The 25,375-nt window shown below is 39.1% G+C and overlaps 1 protein-coding gene across 29 annotated transcripts in view; it reads right to left on the bottom strand.

Moving 5' to 3' along the window:
- The window catches only part of PEX5L (peroxisomal biogenesis factor 5 like), a 264,996-nt gene that overhangs the window by 164,629 nt on the left and 74,992 nt on the right, over window positions 1–25,375 (bottom strand). For 23 of the 29 annotated variants that reach the window (XM_051818798.3, XM_051818799.3, XM_051818807.3 and 20 more), the window contains one exon: window positions 24,711–24,782. The exons of the other annotated variants lie outside the window; for them this stretch is intronic. In XM_051818798.3, coding sequence (XP_051674758.1) covers window positions 24,711–24,782 — 72 coding nt within the window. The remainder of the gene's footprint in view (window positions 1–24,710; window positions 24,783–25,375) is intronic. 29 annotated transcript variants of the gene reach the window in all.

Below are 25,375 nucleotides of genomic sequence, written 5' to 3'. Positions count from 1 at the left end.
AGGTAGAATCTGAACAGTCATGTGATCATGGATAAGTTATCTAAAGGGACAAACATCTATTAAAAACCTGTAATAAAAGAAGCCAGCCAGGACATACACAAAAAAGGGACATTCCTTGCTCTTGAATTGTGAGACTCACTATCATTAAAATGTCTATACCTAAAGCAATCTACACAGTTTCAAAGCAATCCCAACCAAAATACCAATTACATTCTTTACAGAATTATGAACAATCCTAAGACTCATATGGAATCACAAAAGACAGAATAACCAAAGTGGTCCTGAGCATGAAAAATCAAGCTGGAGGCATCATATTACCTGATTTCAAAGCGTACTGCATGGAGAACCTTCATTTAAAACTTCCTGGGGCCACTGTATCAAGGAGAATAGCAAGGCCTATAGTTGCTAATGCTCTTCATCTCAGTTTCTTTTCTACACAATTCTGACAATTCAGTGTGATCTCTTGTCAAGTAACAATACTCTACTGAGATCTTGTTGGATCACTAACAGGAGCCTACACGGGTTCCAGGGTCCCTACTGCTTGATCCATTACCTGCTGCCTCCCAGGGTACACATTACTAGGAAAGTAGTATTGGAGCAGAGCCAGGACTGGAACCAGGCACTCGGATATGGTTGCAGGTGTTCCAACCATGGTCTTAAGCACTAAGCCAAATATGTACCCTGCCCTCCACGTATTTTTGATACGTAATGTTGTAACTCTGGAATTTATGCCTCTAGAATTGCACACATGTTTTCTAGAAGGAGTGTTTTTAGTCAATGTTATGGGGAGCAGAATTCATTTCTGAATCCACAAAGTTAATTAAAGCATGATATCAAATACTCCATAAAAGGATATAAGATTTATAAGTGTATACTTACTGACCAATTTTGTAAAATGGGCACAAGGACTTTTCTGTAAATAAACACCCAACAATTTCAATTATAAATATATCATTATGTCTTTAAACATATTTCTTGATGCATAGTTTCTTGTCATTCCAAGTTCGTTGAAGCTGAGTAAGATTCAACAATTCTGGCTAAATGATTTCAATTTTAAAGTGCTTATCTTGTGTTTCTATTGTTCTTTTTAAAGATTTATTCATTTGTTTGAAAGGCAGAGTTACTAACGAGAGGGAGAGATGGAGGAAGGTCTTCTATCCAGTGGATCTCTTCCCAAATGGCCACAATGGCCAGGGATGGGCCAGGTCGAGACCAGGAGCCTGGAACTCTGCATCTTCCACATGGGTGGTAGGGGCCCACCACCTTGGGCTATCTGGCACTGCTCTCCCAGGTACATTAGCAGGAAACTGTATAGGAAGAGGAGCAGCCAGGATGAATATCGGTGCTTGTATGGGATGCCAGTGTTGCAGCTGGCAATTTAACCTGCTATACCACAAGGCCAGCCTCTCAAGTCCATTTTTATACAAATCACTTATTCACTGACATTTCTTCAAGTTACATACATACATAGAAGTATGAAAGCCAATTCTAGAGGTGGTCATTTGGTGCAGCAGTTAAGTCACTGCTGGGAATGTCTACATCCCATATTGGATAGCCTGGTTCTGCTTCTCATCCAGCATTATTGCTACTGTGTACCCTTGGGGGCAGTTAATAATGGCTCAAGTATTTGGGTTCCTGCTACCCACATGAGAGACACAGAGTGAGTTCCTAGATACTGGCTTCGGCCTAAGTCCAGGCAGGCCCTTGTTGCAGGTGGACCAGGGTATGGAAAATACTTCTGTTTCTCTCTCTCTTTCTCTCTGTCTCTCTGCAATTCAAGTATAATTAAAAATAAATAATGAATACATAAATTCTAATTCCAAAGCTCTAAGAAGTTTGGACTAAATACAACTGACAATAAGTGAGCATGACATTGAATTAAATAGGAACAAAATTATTCAGAAAATCTAGTGAGTAGCCTGCTAACAAAAAGAGTTTATTGCACTAGAGAAATAATTTACCATATTATATTAAATAAATGGAAAGTGTTTGTTAATACAGGAGGTTGATTAAACAGGGATTAATGAAAAGCTGCCTCTGTTCTGTTTGATGGTTCCTATAACTAAAATTGTTTGTTTCTATAACAAACAAACACAAATATATAAATGCAAGGGAAGCAGTAAATATCATTGAGAAGTTCTATAGACCTGCTACTACTTCTATGTAACATGAAAGTAAATAGTCTGGCAAAATGAACCACATCATTGAAATATTGCATACTTACTTAATATTCAAAACTCCCCTTTTGATCAACCAAAATTTAGGAACATTTGTTGAAGAAAAACCAGAAAGAAACACAATTATTTGGTGACTCGAATTATGGGTAGCTCATTTTTAAAAAAAATGTAAATTTTATCAAAATACAGGGAAAGAACATTAAAATCTATTTATTTGGAGAGTTACTGTAGCATAATATATATTACTGAACATCATTTAAAGTAAATATAAGGTATTTATTGTCAGCTTATACCCCATAAAACCTCTTAGGTAATCTAAAATTGTCTATCTTAGGTAATTACCTATCTTAGGTAATCTAAAATTAAAATGTTAATTTTTACTTATAGGAAAACTCTGCCTCTACTATAGTAAAATGAAAATAAAAGCTCAATAAAGCATTAAAAAGTATACTGCAAAGTTATAGTAATTAAAACAGCATGGTACTGGCATAAAAACTAATACATGTATAAATGGAATAGAACAGAAATCCCAGAAATTAATCTACATACATACAGTGAACTGATGTTTGACAAAAGTGCTCAGACCACACAGTGGTTTAAGGATAATCTCTTCAACAAATGGTGGTGGCAAAACTAAACACACACATACACACACACACACGAATGAAATTAGATCCATACCTTTCACCATATGTGAAAATTAACTCAAGATAGATCAAAAACCTAAATTTAAGACTTGAGATTATAAAGTTTCTGGAAGGAAATGTAGGGAAACACTCCAAGACATTGGTGTAGGGGATGACTTATTGGAGAAGAACCCCAGGACACAGGCAACAAAAGTAAAACCAAACAAATGGAATGGTTTAAAACTCAGAAGCTTCTGTACAACAAAAGAAACTATCAACAGAGCGAAGAGACACCCAAGAGAATGGGAAAAAAATAATTGTAAGCTATTTGTCCAATGGAGAATCAACATCCCAAATATATCAGCAACTTAAAAAACTCAGCAACAAAACTACAACCAATCCAGTTAATAAATGGGCAAAGGCCCTTAATAAACAGCTTTCAAAAGAAGAAATACAAATGGCCAACAAATATGTGAAAAAATGATCACTGTCACTAGCCATTAGGGAAATGCATATCAAGACTACAATGAGATTTTACCCCACCCCTGTCAGAACAGCTAAAATCCATTTTATTAGTGTTTATAGAACTTGCCTATATTCTTGCTAAACTAGGGTCTTTTTGTTTTTCACTTGTTGAACTCTTTACTCGTGGAGCTTTTAGCCCTGTCTGTAATGAAAATTAAAAACATGTTATCTCAAAAAGGAAAAAATACATCAAAAAAGAAAGAAAAAAAGAAAGAAGGGAGGAAGAAGGGTGAAAGAGAGGGAGGCCATATCATTATATTCTTTAGAAGTGTATCTAAAAACTATATTGAATCTGTTAAAAACTTGAAAATTACAATAAATAAATTTAAAAGGTGATGTAAAAATATCTACTATGAGCAGGAAAATGCCAGGTACTTGGAATACAAAAATGAACTATGACAAGGGCTGGCAATATTGGCCCGGCCTGCACCACTGGGTTCACCTCAGTCGCTCTGAAGCTCTGTTCTCATCTTGGCTGAGATTGCTCACACCTCAACTACCACTTGTCAGCCTCAGTGGACTGGTAGCCCCGTCCGGTGGCATAAGGACAGCACACTGCCTGAAATCCAGAGTCACCTGGACTTTCCTGGTCAGTGAGAATGGCATTGCAGGGACAGCCTCTTGATGGTTAGGCTCAACTCAGTCCCTTCCCACGACCATGTGGTGCTGGGTGCCGGCACGCCTCCTAGTAAAATGTGCTGGGCATTAGGGAAGCCTTATTTGCACAACCCTTCTTTCCTGACTTCTCCCATGTTTTGTCTGATGTGATAGCGCTGACTGAAGGCCTGCTGCCCACAGTAGCCCCTGAGAGCACCGTGAGGCTAATGCTCAGTAAACACTGGAATGATGTGGAGGCACCCACAGTCTAGCTCAAAAGACACAATAAAGGTATTAGAAACAAAAGTCTGATCATGATAACATGCGTCTCACTGACACTGCTTGCAAATCCTGGGACATCAAAGCAGGGGAGGCTATTGTGCAGGGGAGATTATTTAAAGGACTCTTGGCTAAGTGAATGATGGATATGAAAGGCTGGCAGGGAGCTGGTGAAAGTGGAAAGGGCTTGGAACAAAGTGTGTGTGGGAGGCGTACGTGTGGTACCCAGTGGAAGAGTATTAGGCTGTACAGAAACTATTAATCCCACAAAATCTAAGTCCTGTTGTCCTTTTCTTTTAGAAAATGCACGGTCTATTCCCCTTTCTCAGCTAAATGCTGAAGATTATTACAACAGAGACTTTGCATATCCCCCTCAAACATTTCTTCCTGACCCCTACCCCCTCCTTTACCTTGATGAAACAACACTGGGCTTTGTGACTCTGTAAAATAAAATTGTTAAGAAAAACCTGGAACATGTGTGATGTACAGTTATTTTCCTTTGTGGCTGAATTTAGAAGAGAAATTAATTTTCAATAGTTTGAGAATGACAATTAAGGCTGAGATCGCTAGACTTCTACCCTAGTCTTTCCTCTTTAGTGAAATACTTTTTTGGGTAGATACAGTACCAGGCAGAATCAATGATTCTGTTCACCAAGATCAACCCCTTTCTAGTAATCAGCTTTGAATATGCAACTAAATTATGACAATGAAATAAAAAAAAGATTCCTATGGACTTTTAGGAAGTGTCCTAAAAAACCGGAAGGGTAGATGTTCCTTGGCGCTTTTCTTCCTTTCTCACCTTTCTCACTCTGCTGCCTTGGCCTCAGAGATGATGGCTGAAGATTCGACAGCTATTTTGGACCATGAAGACTAGGATAACTTCTAAAGTACAGCAGAGCAAAGAGCTGGAAGAGGCTCACACATCTGACAGATGGCTTTGGGGGTTTCTGTAGCAGCCCTGAATGGTTTAATACCAGATTTCTTTTAAATGAGAGAAATAAACTGTTGCCTTGTTTAAGCTACTTTGAATAGGCATTGCTTTCATAAATACATAGAGTATACACTCTTCAACAGCAGGAACAATGCTTATGCCGAGTGGTACATAGTGGGCGTTTAACATTGATGTTGATGATGACAATGACTATGATGAAATGAAAAGCAAGAAACCAAAGTGCTTTAAATTCTGTGCATAGTTGTGCATAGTTATTTTTATTTAATAATTCTGTTGCTGAAGCTATATTCAATTGATTTGTATGCTGATACAACCACTGAGATTTATATTGCTTAATAAAATTCTTGGTCAACTTAACATTAAAAGATTATTATTATTATGCTTTTTTTTTTTTTTTTTTGAGAATCAGGAAGTCTGGATCAGTCATGACTATCACTAAGTGAGCTCCCATGGTGCTGTGAAACATGTCTGTGAATGTCCGTCCTCAGTGACGGAGCCACCTTGAAGAGTGGGTGGCAGCCTCGCCATGACTTAGCATGGAAATGGTGGAATGTCGTTAGAAAAGCAGTCTCACCAAAAAAAAAAAAAAAAAAAAAAATGAGGGGAAAGCAGCCTCTCTTGCCAGATAGAACAGCAGAGGCACAGGATAGCATGTGGGTGAATCACAATGTAAGTGGAAGAGCTGAAAAGAGAGACCATGATCAACCACACAAATACAGTGAGGAAACAAATGTTCAGTAACGAATGCCACTGAAAGTTGGTGAGGAAATCAAAATGTCCCCAAAGGTAAAATGCTTTGCTCAGGTTCCCCTCTACCTTAGTCCTCTGGAAAAATTAGAGCAGGTTTGAACTCTTAAAGGTGTCACCAGTGTTCTTTCCGTGCATCCAGGAAGGGAGGAGAAGATGAACTCATCTGAGTACTGGAAATGGCTGCTTCTCAAGTTCCAAAGAGATGCCTTTTGTCTTTTCTGCCACTGGCTTGGATACCTTCACTGTTCATGTGTTACGAAACAAGCCCAGGAATGAACCGCTAGTGAAAAAACTGCCATGAATAAAGGAGATTTTTGCCCCCTTAGGATGGGGGAAAGGCCTGGTGAAATATAAGGCATTTTGTTTTCCATGGAATCTGTCTCTAGGCCAATTATGAGTGAAATACAGTCACATTTGTGTGCAAAGTAGGCAACAAGACAATGCATTCTTCATTTTTATTCGCTTCTATGTTTCAAGAGAACCCTCTGCCTGCCCTGTTCCGTTATTCAGCACTTGGTTTCTTCCAAAGAGTCACCAGGAAGGAACCGGCAAGTGGCAGCAGGTGACAGGTTTGTTTCAACCCACTGTCACCTTTCTATTTGCTTTCTGTGACTTTTTTGTTTTTTTGAGTTAAAGAAGGCCCTTTTATTTAAACTCCCATGGGTGTTGGACATTGATCAGCAGCTACTGACTGTATTTCAAATGATACAAAATGCAGTTCAGTTTAATTTTCCTGATGGTTTGTTGGAGGGCAGATGACAGAGGAGAACATGGGCTTTGGAGGAAGACAAACTCAATTTCAATGTGTTTACTCATCATGGGATTCTTTTCACGTTTCTCAATCCTTCTGAGGTTTCTTTCTTCCTTCCTTCCTTCCTTCCTTCCTTCCTTCCTTCCTTCCTTCCTTCCTTCCTTCCTTCCCACCATTCCTTTTTACCTCCCCTCCCTCCCTCCTCCCCTCCCCTCCCCTCCCCTTCTCTTTTTCCCACTCTGAAAAACTGGCATACTGGTAAAGTCTCCCAGGTTGGTGTCTGGTGCACAGTAGATACTCAAAATGTGAATTCCCTCTACAGTAGCCCCTCCCTTACCCTTGAGGGATATGTTCTAAGACCCCAAGCGGATACCCCAAACCACATAGTGCTGATCCTTACACATGCTACGTTTTTCTCCTACACATACACACCTTATGGTAAATTTTCACCATTTCTCTTGAGGGAAGTACTTTATGATTTCTCTTTAGAATATCCAAATTTCCACCATCACTATGGTGGCATTATTGAATAGAATAGGGTTACTTGAATGGAAGTCCTGCCCTATTGTGACAGTCCATCTGATAACCTACATGGCTACTAGGTGGCTAACGTGCAGGTAGTGTATGCATTGGGGATACACTGGGCAAAGAGATGATTCATGTTCAGGGAAGGATAATGTAAGATTTCATCATGTTACTCAGTAGGATGAGTAGCATAAAACTTATGAATTTCTTATTTCTAGAACTTTCAATTGAACATTTTTGGACTATGGTTTACCATGGATAACTGAAACCATGAAAAACTCACCTCCTCCCACCCCTCTTATAAAATGACTAAACTGGACAGTTGGATCATGAAGTTTGACTGATTCAACCCAAGATCTTGTCTACAATGTTTTTGTATGTGTTTAAAATAACCTATACATTCCCCACCCCCTCCATGTTCCCTGTTCTATCATCTGGCCCCATCGTGAACTTTAGCAGTTGTATTTTGGGGTTATTTCTCCTTCCTAATAGGCTGGAGGTTCTGAGAAAGTTGGGTGCAAGCCTCCCTGCACTGTCACAGAAGCAGATTTCTAAGTAGGGAAAATAATGAGGACTCATTTACGGTTACAAACTTTTGGGACAAGTGCAGCCTGAAATAATTTCTCTGACGGCAGCTTATTGATAGAGGGCCTAATTCCTTTTAAAAACTATACAGAGTGGTTGTAAATGTCAACTCACTTTGTGAGAAAAGCTTCTTTTCTTTGGCACCTTGCTGAAGCTAATTGAGTTTCTTTGTGCTTGGAGAGATGTTTTGTGACTTTGCTAAAGGCTCTATGAATTCTGCACGCTTTTCAGTTTTTTTCAAAAAGACTCAGGTGTTAAGAAAAATTAATCTGTGAGGCATTTTTCTAGTCTTGGGGGACAAATACATTGTTTTTATTTGAACTACACAATTTTCTGTACATTAAGTATGGCCTAGAAACCTCAGCATATATTCCACTTTTCCAGAAAAAATTTTGTCCATAAAGAATAGAATCAACAGTGAAGAAATTATGAATATTATTTCTTTAGAACTGTGCATTATAATCTTTTTGAGGCCATTAAAATACAAATAGAAGTACTTAGTGACTATTTTTCCCATTATGATTAGGAAGTTATCTAAACAACCTCTCAAAAAAAGAAATCCAATGTAACTCTATCACTTATAAATTCATAAACTCATGCCATACTTTGTCCCTTTCCCCAAGTAACGCTGACATCAAAGTAACCATTGTGGATGTGTTCATTTTTCTATAGGGGATTGCATTTTTAAATTCCTCTTCCACACAAGTAGATGTTTGTAACCCCAGGGCATTGGTGGTTTCCTTACAGATGATACCATCGTGGGTTTATTTGCAGGAAGTAATCTTATCGAGTGGCTCAAAGGATTTTTACAGTTTTCTTTACAAAATTCTTCCAGAATTCTTGTGAGATAGACATAGGCAAACTATCATCACTTTGCTGATAGGGAAGTCAAGGCTTGGAGATTTGCTCAAGGTCAGACAGAAAGTCATTGGAGAGTCAGGAACTTGGATCCTACCACCCTCACTTGCATTTTAGCTCTGCCTCATGGAACTTAATAACTCCCTGTACCCTTGCTTCTGTATTTAAGAATTTTCCATTTTGGGATCCTAGGAATACTTAAAATCTAGAATATTTATAAAACTATATATTCAAAAATACATTCAAATTTATTTCTTTTTATAATGCTTCTTATATGTAAAGGAAAGCTTAATTCTATGACTCTTTTTGTGGCACTTACATCATGTAAGTTCCTTAAACTTCAATATTTTAGAGTTCATTTTTTTTTGCATGAGAATACTCTAGTTGATATGCATCAACTAGATGAAGCATCTGCATCATCCTCGTACATGGTAGCAAAGCAAATTATCTCCTAAGTTATTCGTGGCCCTAACAATATTTAGTCAGTTTCCTCTCTGGGCAAACTTAAAAATTCATGCAAACTGAATTTATTCAAATCCATGTTTGTGGTTTGGCTGTGATCAGCCTTGGGAAGCAGAATGCTGTGTAACTGCCTCGTGGAATGTGGTTTAAACCAGAGGTTTTACGGAGCAAAGCAATATGCACGGTGCCATCTCCAGTGAAGCTTAAAGGTGCGGCACGTATTTGAAAAGATGACATGGTGCGAATTCCCATAAAGATCATGCATAATTCATGGACAATCAGCATATGTCTAATCAAAGTAATGGACATGATTTTCCTGCAATTCTTTCTTTTCCTTTTTAATCTGGTAGCTTGCATCCTAAAAGAATGGAAAGATTTCAATGGTCACTGACAGGAAAAATCACTGGGAAAAAAAATGCCTGAGGATCACCTTGATTTAGTATAAGGCAATCATTAAAATGAAATTTATGAAAACTAAACTGTATTGTGGAAAAATGAGCCTGCCATAATGTTACACAAAGAAATATATACAAAATTGAATGATATTGACTGCAACTAGGCAAAAAATTTAAGATTATCTGTGCAATTGTACAAAAATGAGAGATTATGCAAAAAGGAAGAGTCCTTGGGATCATAGGTTATACTTTTTCTCTTGTCCAGAATTTCTGGGGGAGGACTTTGTAAAATCATAAGCATAATACATCCAATGAGAGGGGGCCTCAAGGATGACTGTCAGTCCTCTAGCACTGCCAGGGAAATGGAGGAAGGCTGGAGCACTGCTTTGGGGAGTGTCTCAAAAAGAGTCCCCAGCTGCATTGGGGGTGGGAGTCGTGGCAGAGTTGTGTCAGGAGAAAGTCTATAGAGGAGGCTGAATATTAATTCTCAGATCAGTTTTCTAGATGAGCATGAGTGACACTGGAGATCCGCCAGTGACGTGGGATGTACCATATTTGTGAGCAGTTCAGGTGGGACTTCAGCCTGAGATGAAAGGTCAGCCTCTGTAGGGCACTGGCGGAGTGACATTTTCAGAGCACAGTGATCCACTCCCATAACAGAAGGCTGCTTGACAAATGCTGAAGAGGTGGACTTCCTGATTTTGTGCCAGGTGTGGGAATTTTCAATGATGGGTACAGAGGAAATTCTAGTGCAAAGTAAGGATTTAACTTACTGTAAGTAGCACCTCAAATGTGAGGTCTCAAAACACACAGAACAACCCCAGTGAAATGCTGATCACCTTATAGGGCTGTCTGGCTGCCTGGTCTTGGTTGTTTAGTATTTGTAGTGTCCCACAGCCTCAAGGACTTAGAAACTGCCCTTTTGTGCAGGTTTGCTTTTGATATATGTTTATGGCTATTTAGTCTGGTTATGTTCTCTCCCCCCCCCCTTTTTCTCTCTCTCCATCTCTCTCTCTCTCTCTCTCTCTCTCACACACACACACATAGACATTCAAAAAAATTTTTTAAGGAAACCTACTTCCCAGTTCACCCATCTCAGTTTTTGCTCCTTTTATTAAGCTTGCATATATTTTCTATACAGATGGGGAGTCTTTCTCAGACTTTACCATATTCCATTATTTCCTATCATAGTCAAGGGTGTAACCGATCTCTCTGATAGATCAGGGAAGTATAACGAAAGGATGCTCCCTTGACCCAGGGCTGCTGTGTCCTGCCACAAAGGCTGTGCATAGCACCCAGGGTTGCCTGCAAAAAAGTTTCCTATGCTTTGGTGTGTATTGTAAATGGGGATGAAAAGTACCTATGCTATGGAGGCATAGATGAACAATAGATAACAAAAAGCCTTTGGAATGAGACATAGCAAATAGCATACGCTAAATACATGTGTGTCATCATAGTCATTTAATAAAACAGGTCTTAAGATTAGAAAAGTTTAAGACAAAGATAGAGTTAGTAAGTTTTCCTATTGGTCTCCATCATTTATACTTTCTTTCTGAACACTTTGGATTGATTATTGTGCAAGTTCGCTTTAATGAATGTGGCTGGGTGGGAATATTTGCAATCAGAGATATTCAGATAACAGATTTAAGATATTTGCCTCAACTCCCTTTCTTTTGTAGGCCTAAAAAACAAAAGGTTAATGTCTTTACCAAAGTCATAGAATGATCCTCTCCTGACACTGAAAATTGGAATAATCCGAAATCGTGCTTCTCCAGAGGCACCAAGTGTGGTGTGTTCCCCTGCAGGGCTTGTTAAAGTTGATTCCTGGGCTTTGGCCCTGAGTCTGCAGCTGGGAGCTGGACTTTCTCCTGAGTTCCAGGTGATGGGGATGCTTCCAGCCCAGGAGGCACTCACGGAATAGGCAAGCCCTGAAGAACAGTTTTGGAATATGTTCCCGATGCCACGTCTCCTCCTGGGAATACTCTGTGTGCTAGGAGGATCCTATAGCTTTGTTGGGACTGTGACCAGCAGAGGAAATGATGCACAACTTAGAGATCTTAGAGTTTGGAGCTCCTGATGGCACCAGCAGCTTAGCTGTCCGCTAACAGCAGGTTCACACACTGCTGTGGGCTTACGAAGGGCCTTGACTGTGGTTATGGCATCTCTGTGTGCCTGCATCTAGCAAACACCTTTCCAAACACTAGGTGGTAAATAAGTTGTGTGTAAAATAAATGAAAGGAATAGGTCATATCACTTCCATCAAAACTATGTTCTTTTTCTTCAAAAGCAGCGTCTTATCTTTCCCTTGAAGTACTTTAAGTTACTTAAGAATAAAGAAAAATAAGACAAAATTTAATCCTGTTCACACAGTTTCTCTTAGAACCAGTTTCTAAAAATACGATTCCCTGTTTAGTTCTCTAGTTGAAAACTGAAAGTCGAATGTCACCAGCGTCCCCTGAACTGCTCTGCGGTCTCACCACTGCTTTCCCTAGCTTGCCACACGGGAAGAAAGACCTGCGGAACAGGGCAGAATGCAGCCCATTTTTTCTTGAGAACTGCAAGAAGTATTACTGTATGAAATATGATTATACTTTCTAAACATGCCCCAGAATACACATAGCAAAATTTTATTTATGTGTCAAATTTCTGTAGATAATAGATTATCAGGTTTTTTTTTAATGTATCTCCATTTTCTCTCTCTTCAGGAGCAGGTTTTATTTTTGTTTGTTTCTTCCTTCTGATTTCCACCTACACTTGGAAGGTTTAAGAAGTCTACTCATCTGCAGAGCCAAGGGAAATCGCTCTTTCCCTTCTTACTCCCTCATCCCTGGATTCTCAATCAGAACTGTGGAGAGGCCTCCTTCCCTTCACTCTAGGGCCTTCCACTCCCAGTGGATACACCAAAATGTCTGTGATGCATTTTTCTATATGTTAGCCCCGAAGGAGAAAAAGGACAAAGGCATGATGGGGGGAAGAACATCACCCCCTTGGGTACTGCGTACTGAGCAGGAATGGACATGGAGTTGAGACAGTATGACCTGAGGATGATGGGGTAGGCAGGAGCTAGATAACCATGCATGACCTCTCAGCCCATCCATGGAGTTTGCATTTTATTTGGGGAACAGTTACAACTGTCAGTTCCCTTCATGTCTTAGGTGCTCACCACTAAGCCAAGCAGTGTTGATCCATGGGGCCTAGACACTGCTGTTAATAAAAGTCCTGAATGCAAGGGTAAGGTATGAGTTTAAACTAAGTGCTGTGGAGTTTGAATGGAAGGGTCAAATTTCTCATTCATTTATACACAGATAGCTTCCTTTTAAAATCATTATGCTGGGGCCGGTGCTGTGGTGGAGCAGGTATGGGCAACAGTTCAAGTCCCGGCTGCTCCACTTCCAATCCAGCTCTCTGCTAAGGCCTGAGAAAACAGTGGAAGATGGTTCAAGTGCTTCGGCCCCTGCACCTGCGTGGGAGACCCGGAAGAAGCTCCTGGCTTGGGATGGGTGCAGATCCGGCTATTGCGGCCATCTGGGGAGTGAACCAGTGGATAGAAGATCTCTCTCTCTCTCTGCCTCAGCCTCTCTGTAACTCTGTCTTTCAGGTAAAATAAATAAATCTTAAAAAAGAAACAAACCATTATGCTTAGTGAAATGAGCCAGTACACAAAAGACAAATATCACATGTTTTCTCTGAGAAATTAATACAGAATACAAAAAATGTATAGGAGCAAAACGGCCACCTTGAATTTTAATTGTTGTTTTCAGCTCTTGTTTATACTCCTGTGGAACTGTGGTGTCTCTCTTTTTTCACTTGTTGAATACTATGGGTAGTCGTGCATGAAGCCTATGATTATAGAGTGGACTGAAATAATGTTTTTGCAAAAATTAAGGAATAAAAAGGAACGAAGGAGGTGGGAGAGGAAAAGAAAGAGGGAGGGGGTATGATTATCTTTTTAGAATTGTATATATGAAATTCATGAAATCTGTTCTCTTTGTATTAATAAAAGTTTATAAAAGTAAAAAACAAACAAAACAGCCCCCCAAAAGTTAAATTTTCCAAGGTTTGACACCTTTAGCTGAAGCATTAGGGTATCCAACCATGTTTGTGAGTTTGATTTGTTTTATTCTGACTTGATTAATAAAATTCATCAACAGATGCACCAGCACTTATTTGTTTCTGGAACTACCCTCAGAGTTCACAAAAATTAACATGTCAATTTTGGGGGCATTTTTAGAATTTAAAAACAGAATCTGAGAATGAAGAGATAATTGGACAATCCTTGATTGGAAGAAAACCACTTCTATGATTACTGTTTTTCTACAACAAAAATCATTAATTATTCACAAATTACACAAATGAGATAATTTTGTTAGAAACAAGTCATGAATGAATGTTTTTTTCTATTCAGAACACCCAGCACAAAGCTGAGATGGTACTTTCTCTCACCATTTCTTTAATAAGTCACTTATTCATATATTTCAAGAATGAGATCATTTGGCAAAAAAAAATACTATGATGAGGAATAAATAACAAATTGTACTGAATGATCACTTGTGTGTGTGTGTGTTTTTCCTAGATCACAAGATAGGAAGGAAGTGTTACCCATTCTGGTTGGGAGTAGACCATGTGAAATATTAATGACTAAAAATGGAAATGACAGAATACTGAGTTGTTTTGGAGGAAGAGAAGGGAAGCAATTAAGCATTTTTTAAAACGTAGGTTTGCAAGAACTGCATTTCTGTCAAACCTTATATATGCAGTGTCAGAATAAGAGACATTCCAGAGGCAGGGATCAGAGAGTGGTGCTGAGCAGGGAAGAAAAGACATGACTGCAAAGTGTGGATGGAAGGGAAACAAAGCAGAACCACAGACATGACAAGGTCAAGGCAATGGCAGGGCAGGTTCCCAGGTACAAAGACAGAAGAGAAGGAACAAAGTTTACTCTCTCAACTCTCCCTGCTGCTTAAGTAGAAAAATAAGAAAGAAATTTAGTGCGACCTGCCTGTTCCTTTTGTTATCTTTCCCAGGTTTTGAAGTTGTAACATAAATCATCCTAGTACAAACATTTCCACTTACAACTGGTTTTCAAAGCCTTTATCACAATAGGCATTGATTCAATCAGTCATCAGGGAGGTCACCTGCGGGGTTCATTTAACGAAGACTTCACAATGGATGGACTAGAGGCAGATGTGGAATGGGGGATACAGCTCACAGTCTACAGGGAAGATGAGAAACCCTCCCAGGTGGAGAAGCCCCAGGAGGTGAACTGCAGAAAACCTGTCTGCGTCAACACACTGGAAGCCTTTGCTAATCTCACTGGAGATAATTTAGGAGATTTCAAAGTCACCTTTTAAAATCTTTAATAACTGCATCCTCATGTATACTGGGAAACTGTGAGGTTTGTGAGAACCTTTTAATGAGGACTTAGGAAGTATTCACATAAACATTCTTTTAGTAAAAATCTACTGACAAAATGTGTAGGAATGCAACTTACATCTTATGATTTGTTTATTTTTAACCCTTGTCTATATTACTGTTGAAGAGTGGTCTTTCTGCTTTTTACTCCTTGACCATTATGGTTAGTGTGGCACTAAGCTTGTGATTATAAAGTAAGTTGAAATTATGTTTTTTCAAAAATTCAAGAAAACAAAGAAAGGAAGGAAGAGGGGCATTGAGGAAGGGAGGGAAGAAAGGAGGGAATGATGGTTATCTTAGAATTATATCTATGAAACACATGAGATCTATTCTCTTTATATTAATGACATTTAAAAAAATCTATCAGACAAATGGACTTTCAGCTTGCACTTGAAATTCTCAAGTGAATATTCTGGCTTGATTGCTAAATGTAATGTATACTTAATAACACGGGATACTTTAGAAGAAAGGAAAAGAGCATTGTAGTTTAGGAAGCCAATTACAGGGGTGGACAAATGAACCCAAGACTATAGCCCTTACACCCACATTTTAATAGACGGGGATTTAATAACTTGGTGTGCACATTTAAGCTACTTCCCTATTGCTAGTATTATCTGTTTAGTTCCCTATTCTATGACTTACTTAGCTTATTTTTACTTAACTAGAATCAATGTAATTAAACTTAGAAGAAACACCCTTTTATCTAACAAAACTTGCCTGCACTCCTGAGTTGCTTCTTGAAGGGTGGAATCATATACTTGTGCATAGACACCTCTCCCCCATTTAAGGTAGGTGGGGAAGGGTTTCATACAGCATGATTTTTAAAATCTCTGGATTAGATTACCTTCTAAAGTTCCTTCCAGGTCTAATGTCTATGGTTTCCATATTGATCAACTAAACCAACTCCAAACAAGAAAAAATAAAAAGTTTAAACAGTGAAACCCAATGAACAGTTGAGAGGGTTTCTTTTCACACTGCATTCCAAATGGCTAAGTCTACTTTTAAGCACTACTGTCTCTGCCTGTTACTTTCATCTCTCACATCATTTTTACACTCAGTGTGTCAGCTCACGTCATTTCAATTATGCATTCACTTTCTCACTGACTAAACATGCTGCCATCACTTTGCCTTACTAGATTAAAAAGAAAAAAAAACCCACTGGATATTTGAAAATGACTTAATTTCCACACATTTTTCCAACTTGAAAGTCCACCTTTTACTTTTGTGCTGCATGTAATGAACATAGGCTTCTCATTAATATCTTGAAGCTGTATAGTGATATTTCAGATATCTGTTGAACTTCAGGTAACTCATGGTCTCTCTCTTGGAAATTAATTTTCTACTGAGTCCTGTAAGTTGCAGCACTGTCTGGAAAACGGGAAAAGAAGGACTGCTACAGGAAAGTCAGGTGCATGCTTACTAGTCACCAATGTGGGCGCTTTGTTTATTCACTGAGGAGATGCTAGGTTGGCAGGAGTAGAAGCTGGAAAATAAAAGTCCTAAACTGACAAAGGAACATCAGACATATCTCCTGCTCATAAGTATCTGCCCAGCTCATTTCATAAAATGGGGACTTTTTTTTTTTTTTTACACTTTGGTAAATACTGTTTAATACCAGCTGACTTAATACCAATTCCACATTAATGGCAATTATTTTAATTAGATCAACCGTGTTAGTTTCATTTTCGAAGCGGAAAATATGACACAGGAGAGAAACCAGAGGAGAGCTGAGACTTGCCTATGCCCATGTCAACACCCTGCTCTCCTTAGGTCTTAGACTCTCATGAGCATAACAGGTCACAAACTGGAACCCCAAAACTGTGCACAGACTCACACTGTTTAGATTATATGCTGTTTCAAAATTTTAAAGAGCATCAGATTAATTGCTTTCTTGAAAAGTGAGTGTGTACTGTGATGTGAGCCCACCGTCAGGAAGAGGGCCACCAGCTGGAGCTGGGAGGTGCAGCCCCTCCGACGGGAGCAGCTCTCGGGAACCAGTCACTTTCCCTCCTTCTCCCTCACCCCGTTTTTCTCACATATAATCTACTTCCCTCATTTCAGTATCTGGCTAATTGTAGGAGGTGGTTGCCACTATGTCCCCAAGACAGACTTTATTGTTTGGAATCATTATAGTGTAGTCCCCACAAATCCAAGGGATGGTGGGTTACACTAAAAAATCCAAGGGCATTGTCATCAACTCTCAGCACCCATTCACCTTAGCACCTGCCATGTAGGAAGCTCTTATCACATGCCATGCATTTGGCTAAGCATCTGTATAAAGAAACTTATTTACTCTCCCAACTAGCATAGGAAGTGAACTTATTTTCCTCAGTTTATAGTGGAAGAGTCTGAGGTTCAGAGAGGCTGGTTGATTTTTCCAAGGTAACACAGTTACCACATGGCCACAGCCTGTTTTTACTCATAGTTCTGACTGCAAAGGCCATGCCCTCTTAACAGCTGTGTGGGAGTGACACGCTACAGAGTTCCCGGCATGGTGGGGGAGCTGACATCCCTGAACACACACTAGATGGGAGTACCTGAAAGTGTCCCACAGAAGGTATTCAGAGGACTTAACAGTAAGGCAGTGGAAATACCCAAAGCAGAAACATTATGAAGAGACCACCTCCAACTCACCATTGAGGAGGCATGCGATGCCAATGGGAAGAGCCACAGGCAAAGCAGCAGTGGCCTTGGAATCTACTCCTGACACTGACCAAAGCAGGCTGAGCGGGGCATTTGGCTCTCCAAGGAGACATCCCACTTGAGCCACACCACAACTATCAGAGCCAGATGGTATGACTCCACCGCACCGATGAGGAAGCAGAAACTTAGCAGAGTTAAAAGACTTCTCCAAAATCTCCTGTTTAGTAAGTGGCAAAGCTAACACTAAAAACCGGGACAACGACTTCCACCTTCAGTTTTTTCGCCCACCTCTGAGTCAGCCTATGAATAGTAACCCTCCAGATTTTCTGACCTTTGACCTTCAGACCTTAGCGACCTGTCATAAGATTCTGAAATTAAGATATTAGATCTGGGGGCTGGCACTGTAACGCAGTGGGCTAAGCCTCCGCCTGAGGCACTGGCATCCCATATGGCACCAGTTCGAGTCCTGGCTGCTTCTCTTCTGACCCAGCCTCTGCTATGGCCTGGGAAAGCAGTACAAGATGGCCCAAGTGCTTGGGCCCCTGCATCCATGTGGAGACCCAGAAAAAGCTCCTGGCTCCTGGCTTTGGATTGGCCCAATTGTGGTCATTTGGGGAGTGAACCAGTGGATGGAAGACCGCTCTCTGTCCCTCTCTCGGTCTGTAATTCTACCTTGCAAATTAAAAAAAAAATTAGATCGGCCCAGGGTCATGTGATGCTTAGAGGAATCATACACTAAGTTGAAATACATGAAGTTAAACAAAAAAAATTTGCACCATTGTGAGTTTACAAGGAAAATACAAAGTAAGATATTTTGCATTACTATGTGTTTTCCCCCTAAAGTATTAGTAACAGTTATTTTCATATTACTTGATATGAATAGTGAATATTTAGCAATAAAATACAGAGTGATCATGCTTTCATTTCAGTAGTTTTTTAATTTAACCTAGTGAAATACTTTCCCCTTTGCTTGTTCAATATTTATTGATGATAAAAAGCTTCACAGATAAGATGGAATTGATTGAGCTACAGTAGTAAATCTGTTTACTTTAATGCTGATTTCAGATAGCAAATTTGAATAGCTTTGATCTTGTCTCAAATAAATCTGGCTCCTTTTCATAGAACCATTTCTCATCTGTGTCTTTCTCCAGTAAAACACTAATGAGCCTACATCTGTTTCGAGAATGATCAGGGCAACCGCGGCTGCATATCCTGCTTTCTCCTCTGAGAGTCCGAGTGCCCTGCCTCACAATGTCCAGGCGGCGCAGGCCGTCTCTTTCTTGCAACTCTAGAAGGGGTTTCTGTTCTTGCTGACCAAGTACAGAGTTCCAAGAAGGTGCCCAGGGGGAGTGCTGAGAGACAGGCTCTCATACCTTATAAATCTCAGAGGTAAATGGGATCTGAATTATACTTACATGAAGTCACCACATTGTTACAGCTGAGCCAGCAGTGGCCAGCAGGGACCAGATGGTGCTGAGGTCAAGGCAGTGACATGTACTGCCCTCATCTTTTTCGCCATTTATGAGTCTGAGACTCACATCAGCTGCCTAGATGTAGGACCGCCCTGTCTGTTAATACCAGAAGGAAGCTGAGTATCTTTCACATTGATCTGTTGTCTTGTTTTTCCACTTTTATTTGATGTTGGCCTATAATTTCCTCTTTAGATACACTCCCACAAAGACCACCAGGAGAGATCTGCCATCATACGCAACTGTTTATGTGCTAATGCAGGTCCAAAGGGAGCTCTACTTTGTCTCTTTGTTTTCTTTATAAAAAAGATCACAGAAAATCTAGATACTGCTGCTTTCTGCTCAGGATATTCATACAAGTTTGAAGAGAGACTCTCAGGAAGTTTATAGGCTGAGAAAAATGTTGTCATTCTCCATGGTGCTTCTCATAGCTGGAAGGGGTTCTCAATGTGGAGGTTGTGAGAAAGGCCAGCGGGCGTCAACAGTCATCTGTGAGGTCTAATTTTGTACATATTTGATTGGAAAGGCACTTCTCTTTTGATAAAATCATGGGGGCAAAGAGGGAGGTAAACAGTTAAGGGATATTTATGAAAAAGTTTATCCTCATGGAAGCTCAGGAAGTGAATATTGGAAATTATGATAATTTCCAGTGGGAGGTTATTTTATCTAATGAGAGCATGGAGACTAAATAGATTCTTTTTTATTTATTTATTTATTTTTTATTTTTTGACAGGCAGAGTGGACAGTGAGAGAGAGAGAGACAGAGAGAAAGGTCTTCCTTTGCCTTTGGTTCACCCTCCAATGGCCGCCACGGCCAGCGCGCTGCAGCTGGCACACTGTGCTGATCCGATGGCAGGAGCCAGGTGCTTCTCCTGGTCTCCCATGAGGGTGCAGGGCCCAAGCACCTGGGCCATCCTCCACTGCACTCCCTGGCCACAGCAGAGAGCTGGCCTGGAAGAGGGGCAACCGGGACAGAATCCGGCGCCCCGACCGGGACTAGAACCTGGTGTGCTGGAGCCGCAAGGCGGAGGATTAGCCTAGTGAGCCACGGTGCTGGCCTAAATAGATTCTTAACCCATTTATAGGATCACCAATAATGGGCAATGGGATGACAGAGACGGCATTGGCCTGAATGTCAGGAGAGGGCTGGCTTCCAGTGCTCTCTCTATACCTAAGCAGAGATGCAGACAACTCCATTTGCCTTTCTAGATCTCAAAGTTCCTGCTTGCTAAATTGGGTATGGGAGAGGTGGAAGGCAGCATGAGCACGAATACTAGCTAATTAAAATGACAAATTTGATTTATACTTTATAAAGCACTTGCACATATTTTATCTCAAAGAAACTCTAGGATATGGGAAGAACAGATTATTATTTTACAAATAAGGAAACTGAGCTCAGACAGATTCAAGATCACAAGGCTACCTTGCGGAATTCAGCCACCTGCAAACATGGGCCCTTTAAAGGCACCTTTGCTTGTAAGTGGCTGTGACTCTGTTTCAGCAGCATCACGTCAAGTGTCTAAGAATTCTAGCTGTTAGATTACTGGGTAATGCCAAGCTGTAGAATGTCAAATGTGCCACAACTCACTTGTTCTTCCGTCCCGGTTCCCTTTGAATTGCATTCGTTATCTGCCTGACCCAGGGATTCTCAAAGTGTGGTCTGGAACCAGCTGCAGCAGCTGTGGACTTCCCAATGCACATTTTCTAACTCTACCCCAGTCGACAGACTGAGAAACCTCCAAGTCAGGGCCCAGCCACTGGCGTCCCAGCAAGACCTGGAGGCAGCTAACACTGGAAAACTATTGCTCTTACCTAACAGACACGTTTTCCTGATAACTGCCTCACATTCGGCATTTTCCCACCTTATTGCACTGAAGGATACACAGGTACAACCTTGAGTTCTGTAAGCAGCAACATCCAGGATGTATGCTAAACTCATTTTTGCAGTGCTTGAAGCTGTAACTGTATCCTGCATATAATCATAGTATTCTGTAATTTTGTGTTAGTCTTTGTTATTGCATTTAAGCCTACTTGGAATTTGAAGTATTTTAGGAAAAAAACCAAACCCAGCATATCATAAGCCTTGAGTTGACTCTCGTTAAAAATAGCAATTTAAAATAGAACAAGTTTATTATTTATTCAAAGTGTTAATGTTTTTAATCCCTTACTTAAGGTACTTGACTATTCCAATGTTCTGACCCTGAAATGCCAGTAACTTCAGAGGGAAACTCACATATCCACGAAACCTAGTCCTAAACAGATCTTCACTTCCTCCAAAGAGGGAAGAATATTCTCATAAATAACAGAAATGATCCAAATGTGTATTTAAAAATTTGTCTCTCAATATTTGTCCTAGAAAGCCAAAGTATTCACTAATTACACTTGACATTTTTTTTTTATGTCAAGTGCCTGGGTTTTAGAGGCATTAAGTTTTTAATCCAATAATTTGCCTTTAATTTCCTATGTTTGAAGTTTTAAAAATCCTGGGGATTTTTGGTGAAAAATGTAGACTTTTGTTCCAATGTGATCCATTTGCACTTAAATGACTATACATGTACATATATAAATGTGTGATTTTATATAAATATATGGTATTTATAATTGGAAAATCCAAAATCTGAAACTTTCTGAGCACCAACATGAGAAGTGAAAATTTGCATACCCAGCCTCATGTGACAGACTGCATTCAAGATGCAAGTGCACTAAAAATATTGTATAAAATTATCTTCAAGCTAATGTGTATGAAATATAAATGAATTTAGTGTTTAGAGTTCATTGTCCAAGATATTTCACTATGTGTATGCAAATGTTCCAAAATTTGAAAAAATCCAAAATCTGAAACATTGCTAGTTGCAAGTATTTCAGATAGGGAATACTCAACCTGTATATATATTTATATGGCACCTACTATTGTAAGAATCAATGCTAATTTAAGGATTCTCTGGGATATTTTAATATACCACTCAGATAAATTTTGAAAAACAAAATTTCAGAAATATAGAAGCACAATACTACTGCCATTAAAGAAGGAAGGAGGGGAGATGGAGGGAGGGAGGGAGGGTGAGAGGGAAGTGTGGTTTTTATTTTAAGAATTTTATCTATGAAATACATGAAGTCTATTCTCTTTATATTAATAAAATTAAAAAAAAGAATAAAACGTCACACATTTCCAAACTTCATGTAGTTTTCATGTAGAAATAACACAGAAATCAGATATTATCCCATTAAATGGGGCAGCCAGGAAGAACAAAATCTACAAACTTGGCGCTACTGTTGCTCTTAATGTGCGTATATAAGCAGGATGGCGGGCTTTCTGTGGAAGTAGAAGTACAAGACTTGATAGTCACATGACTGATAAACGGGCATGTAGCCTGCTTTTATAGAGGGACAGTTTCTGAATGACAAATTTAATGAGACTCAACAGATTCTTGCCAATCACATCATTCCAATTATTTTATTTATCTTCTTCAGATTTTCTTTTGGCATTGCTCACTAAAAGAGCTGTTTGCTATTATATGCAGATCGACTAACAGATTTCTACCATGTTTCTGAAAAGATATAGGGAGAATAAACTGAACATATAGATTCTTGAAAGAATAGCAAGGAAGTTTCCTAAAGACCATGTTTTATAAAGACTACAGTGTTTTCCCAAATATTTGACTCTTCTTGAAGTATCAATACTTTGTTTCAACTAGGATTTGCTCACGTCAACACCAAATAAACCTGTCGAAACAGGAAGGACTCTGTAAGGAAAACAGTAAACACAAAAACCAACTTGTCTTCATAATTACTCATCACTTGAAACAAAAAGTTTTGGCATGGATGACTCAGCAAAGCTGGGTCACTGTGACAGGGTAGCAATTTGGGCAATGGGAGTGGAAGCAACGTGCAGCTACAGAGGAAACCATGACTGTAAGAAAACTGAACCCACCTTCATTTGGTAGGCGTAATGAAAGCGCTATGCATGATGTTTCCTGAAGATGCAGGAAAGTTGGTTTACTTTTTTTTTTTTCAAGATTCCTTAGCAGTTAATAAAATTCACTTAGTCACAACAATATAAATTTTGGGGAAAGTATGAGAAAAAAAGAACAATAACTTCCTTGGGCTGCCTACCCTGAAGATCTCAATAGACAATTTTACACACCTCTGAACACCAGCATGTACTTAAAACACAAACATTGAATAAAAAAAGTAATAAAATAAAAACTTTGTGATAAGAAGATAGTAAGGACAAATAAAGAGTAAAAAAAATTATGTTACATGATTAAGGAGGAAATAAAGAAATAACGCATTTTTCACCTTAATAGAGAAATGTGTTCAGATGTGTGTTCCTATAATATACTCAATTATATATGAGTAGTTTATTTCACCAGGTGGGAACAGTCCTGTAATCAGAATACCAGTTGATAGGTAGGGTTAATGGGAGACATGGATTGCATGTCCTAGGAAACCTGGCACTATTAAAGTGGTAATTAACAGTCCAGCAGAGCACTTGGGATCCAGCCCCACTTACCTTTTTAACTAAACTGAAAATTTGGCTCTAAGTTGCAGAAATAGGGGGGCAAATCCATATACCCCCACCCTGTTTTACTCAGAAGCATAAGAGTGATTAGGAGACAAGAAATACTCAGAGGCAGTGTGTGTGAACCCCAAAAGATCAATATATTCTGCCCTTCCACAGAGGTGTTGTGTTTGGCAGTTTGTACAGAAGATCCCTTCAGTTATCTCAGTTATTCCAGGCCTAAAAAGCAAGTCTCTCAGTCAGTTATTTCTGGTTGCTGCCTTCTGATGGCCATTTCCTTTCTGTCAGAAATGGACACAATGCAATCACTATGATGCAAAACAAACTGCCTGATTAGGGGATTGTCCAAATTTAGGCTGCCTTTCTGTAAATGAGCGCCTGCTTTTTTTTTCTACTCTCTTTTATTTATCTACACCTGAGTTTACATCACTCTCAGATTCAGTGCCACTTATACACTAAATAAATGTGCAGTTATTTTGTCTTCTTCACAATTAACAAGGATGTTAAGGGCTAATGCCATTTCAATGGTGTAGTCTGGACACCTTCCATTACCTGGAATGTCATTGTTTATGGTCTATTAAGCAGGTTTCATTTCACCTTATGGGCCCATATAACATCCAAGCTAGTGGCTTCTCAAATTACGGGCAGTATTACAGACTATTACATAGCCTTTCTGTTTTGTTTACAAAATGGCAATACGAGAAATGAAATTGGGCAATATGTATGTTTTAAAGTTGACAATTTTTCAATCTTTTACATCCTTCCATCTAAATCACACTCATATAGTTTCACATGATGCATTAATTTTAGTGTTTCTCATTTTCAAAATAATATACTATCTTATTCTTTAAATCTTTATTTCAATCAAATTATCATTGCTGTTTTGACCGATTTTATCAAGCTGAGCTTCCAATTTTTCCAGAAACTCTCTTATCCTGTTCCAGCATTATTTATAACATTCTTACATACAGAACATATATGTTGGCATCATGCAGAAGTCAGTGGATCACAGGCATCATCATACGTGGAGGCTTAACTGCTCTTAAAAAAATCTGTCTTGTTGTACAGGCTCAGTTAGCCAGGCCAGGACAGTTGCCAGGGAAAGGCTGAACACCCCTGAGGGCTTCGGTTGTCAAAACTGTACAGTGCAATAACAGAAAATGTATGTAAGTGTTCACTTACCTGTTTTTGATCAACAATTATTTCGAGGTCTTCATCACTGCTTAGCTTTCCATATCCTTGTTCTTTACTTTTCTTGTGAAAGAATAATTTTAAATGATCATTTAGTTTCTTTTCGTTAAACATAGCCTTAATTCCCACTTAATGCCTTTTAAAGATACCATTATTTACTTAACCTTGTTCATGAGTCATGATGCATCAGTCTTTACGTCAGTCTCTCATGTACACCAGTCAAATGCTTTTATTGTTAAACTGCTGGCTTATAATTTTCATTAAGTCTTTCTACTTAGTCTCTCCCATTTGAATTATGCCTTTAATTCTTTTTTCCATATTCTTATGTTTCTTTTTTATTCTGAAGTTTCAGAAAAGATTTTTAATACTTTGATATAAATAAGCAATTCCTTGAAAAGTCCTAGCACATTTTTCTCAAAGACTGAAACTTCATTTGGTATTATGCTATGCTTACATTTCCAGCTATTAAATGTTTTATTTCAGTGCCTTGCTATATATTTTAAGACAGAATTATTACACAACAAATCTTCAAATTTTCAACATTTGTTTAGAAGCCAGATGAATACAAATGTTGGAAAACAGAACCTAGAAATAATTTTAAAAAGATAAGTAATTTTAAAATTAGACAGTTGGAGAAGTTGGAAGAGTACAGAACA

This window comes from Oryctolagus cuniculus, chromosome 4 (assembly GCF_051225735.1).
Source record: "Oryctolagus cuniculus isolate XC-2025 breed Fujian yellow rabbit chromosome 4, ASM5122573v1, whole genome shotgun sequence".
Classification (NCBI taxonomy): Eukaryota; Metazoa; Chordata; class Mammalia; order Lagomorpha; family Leporidae; genus Oryctolagus; species Oryctolagus cuniculus.
The sequence above is the reverse complement of the archived record's forward strand: the minus strand, read 5'-3'. Positions and strand labels throughout refer to the sequence as shown.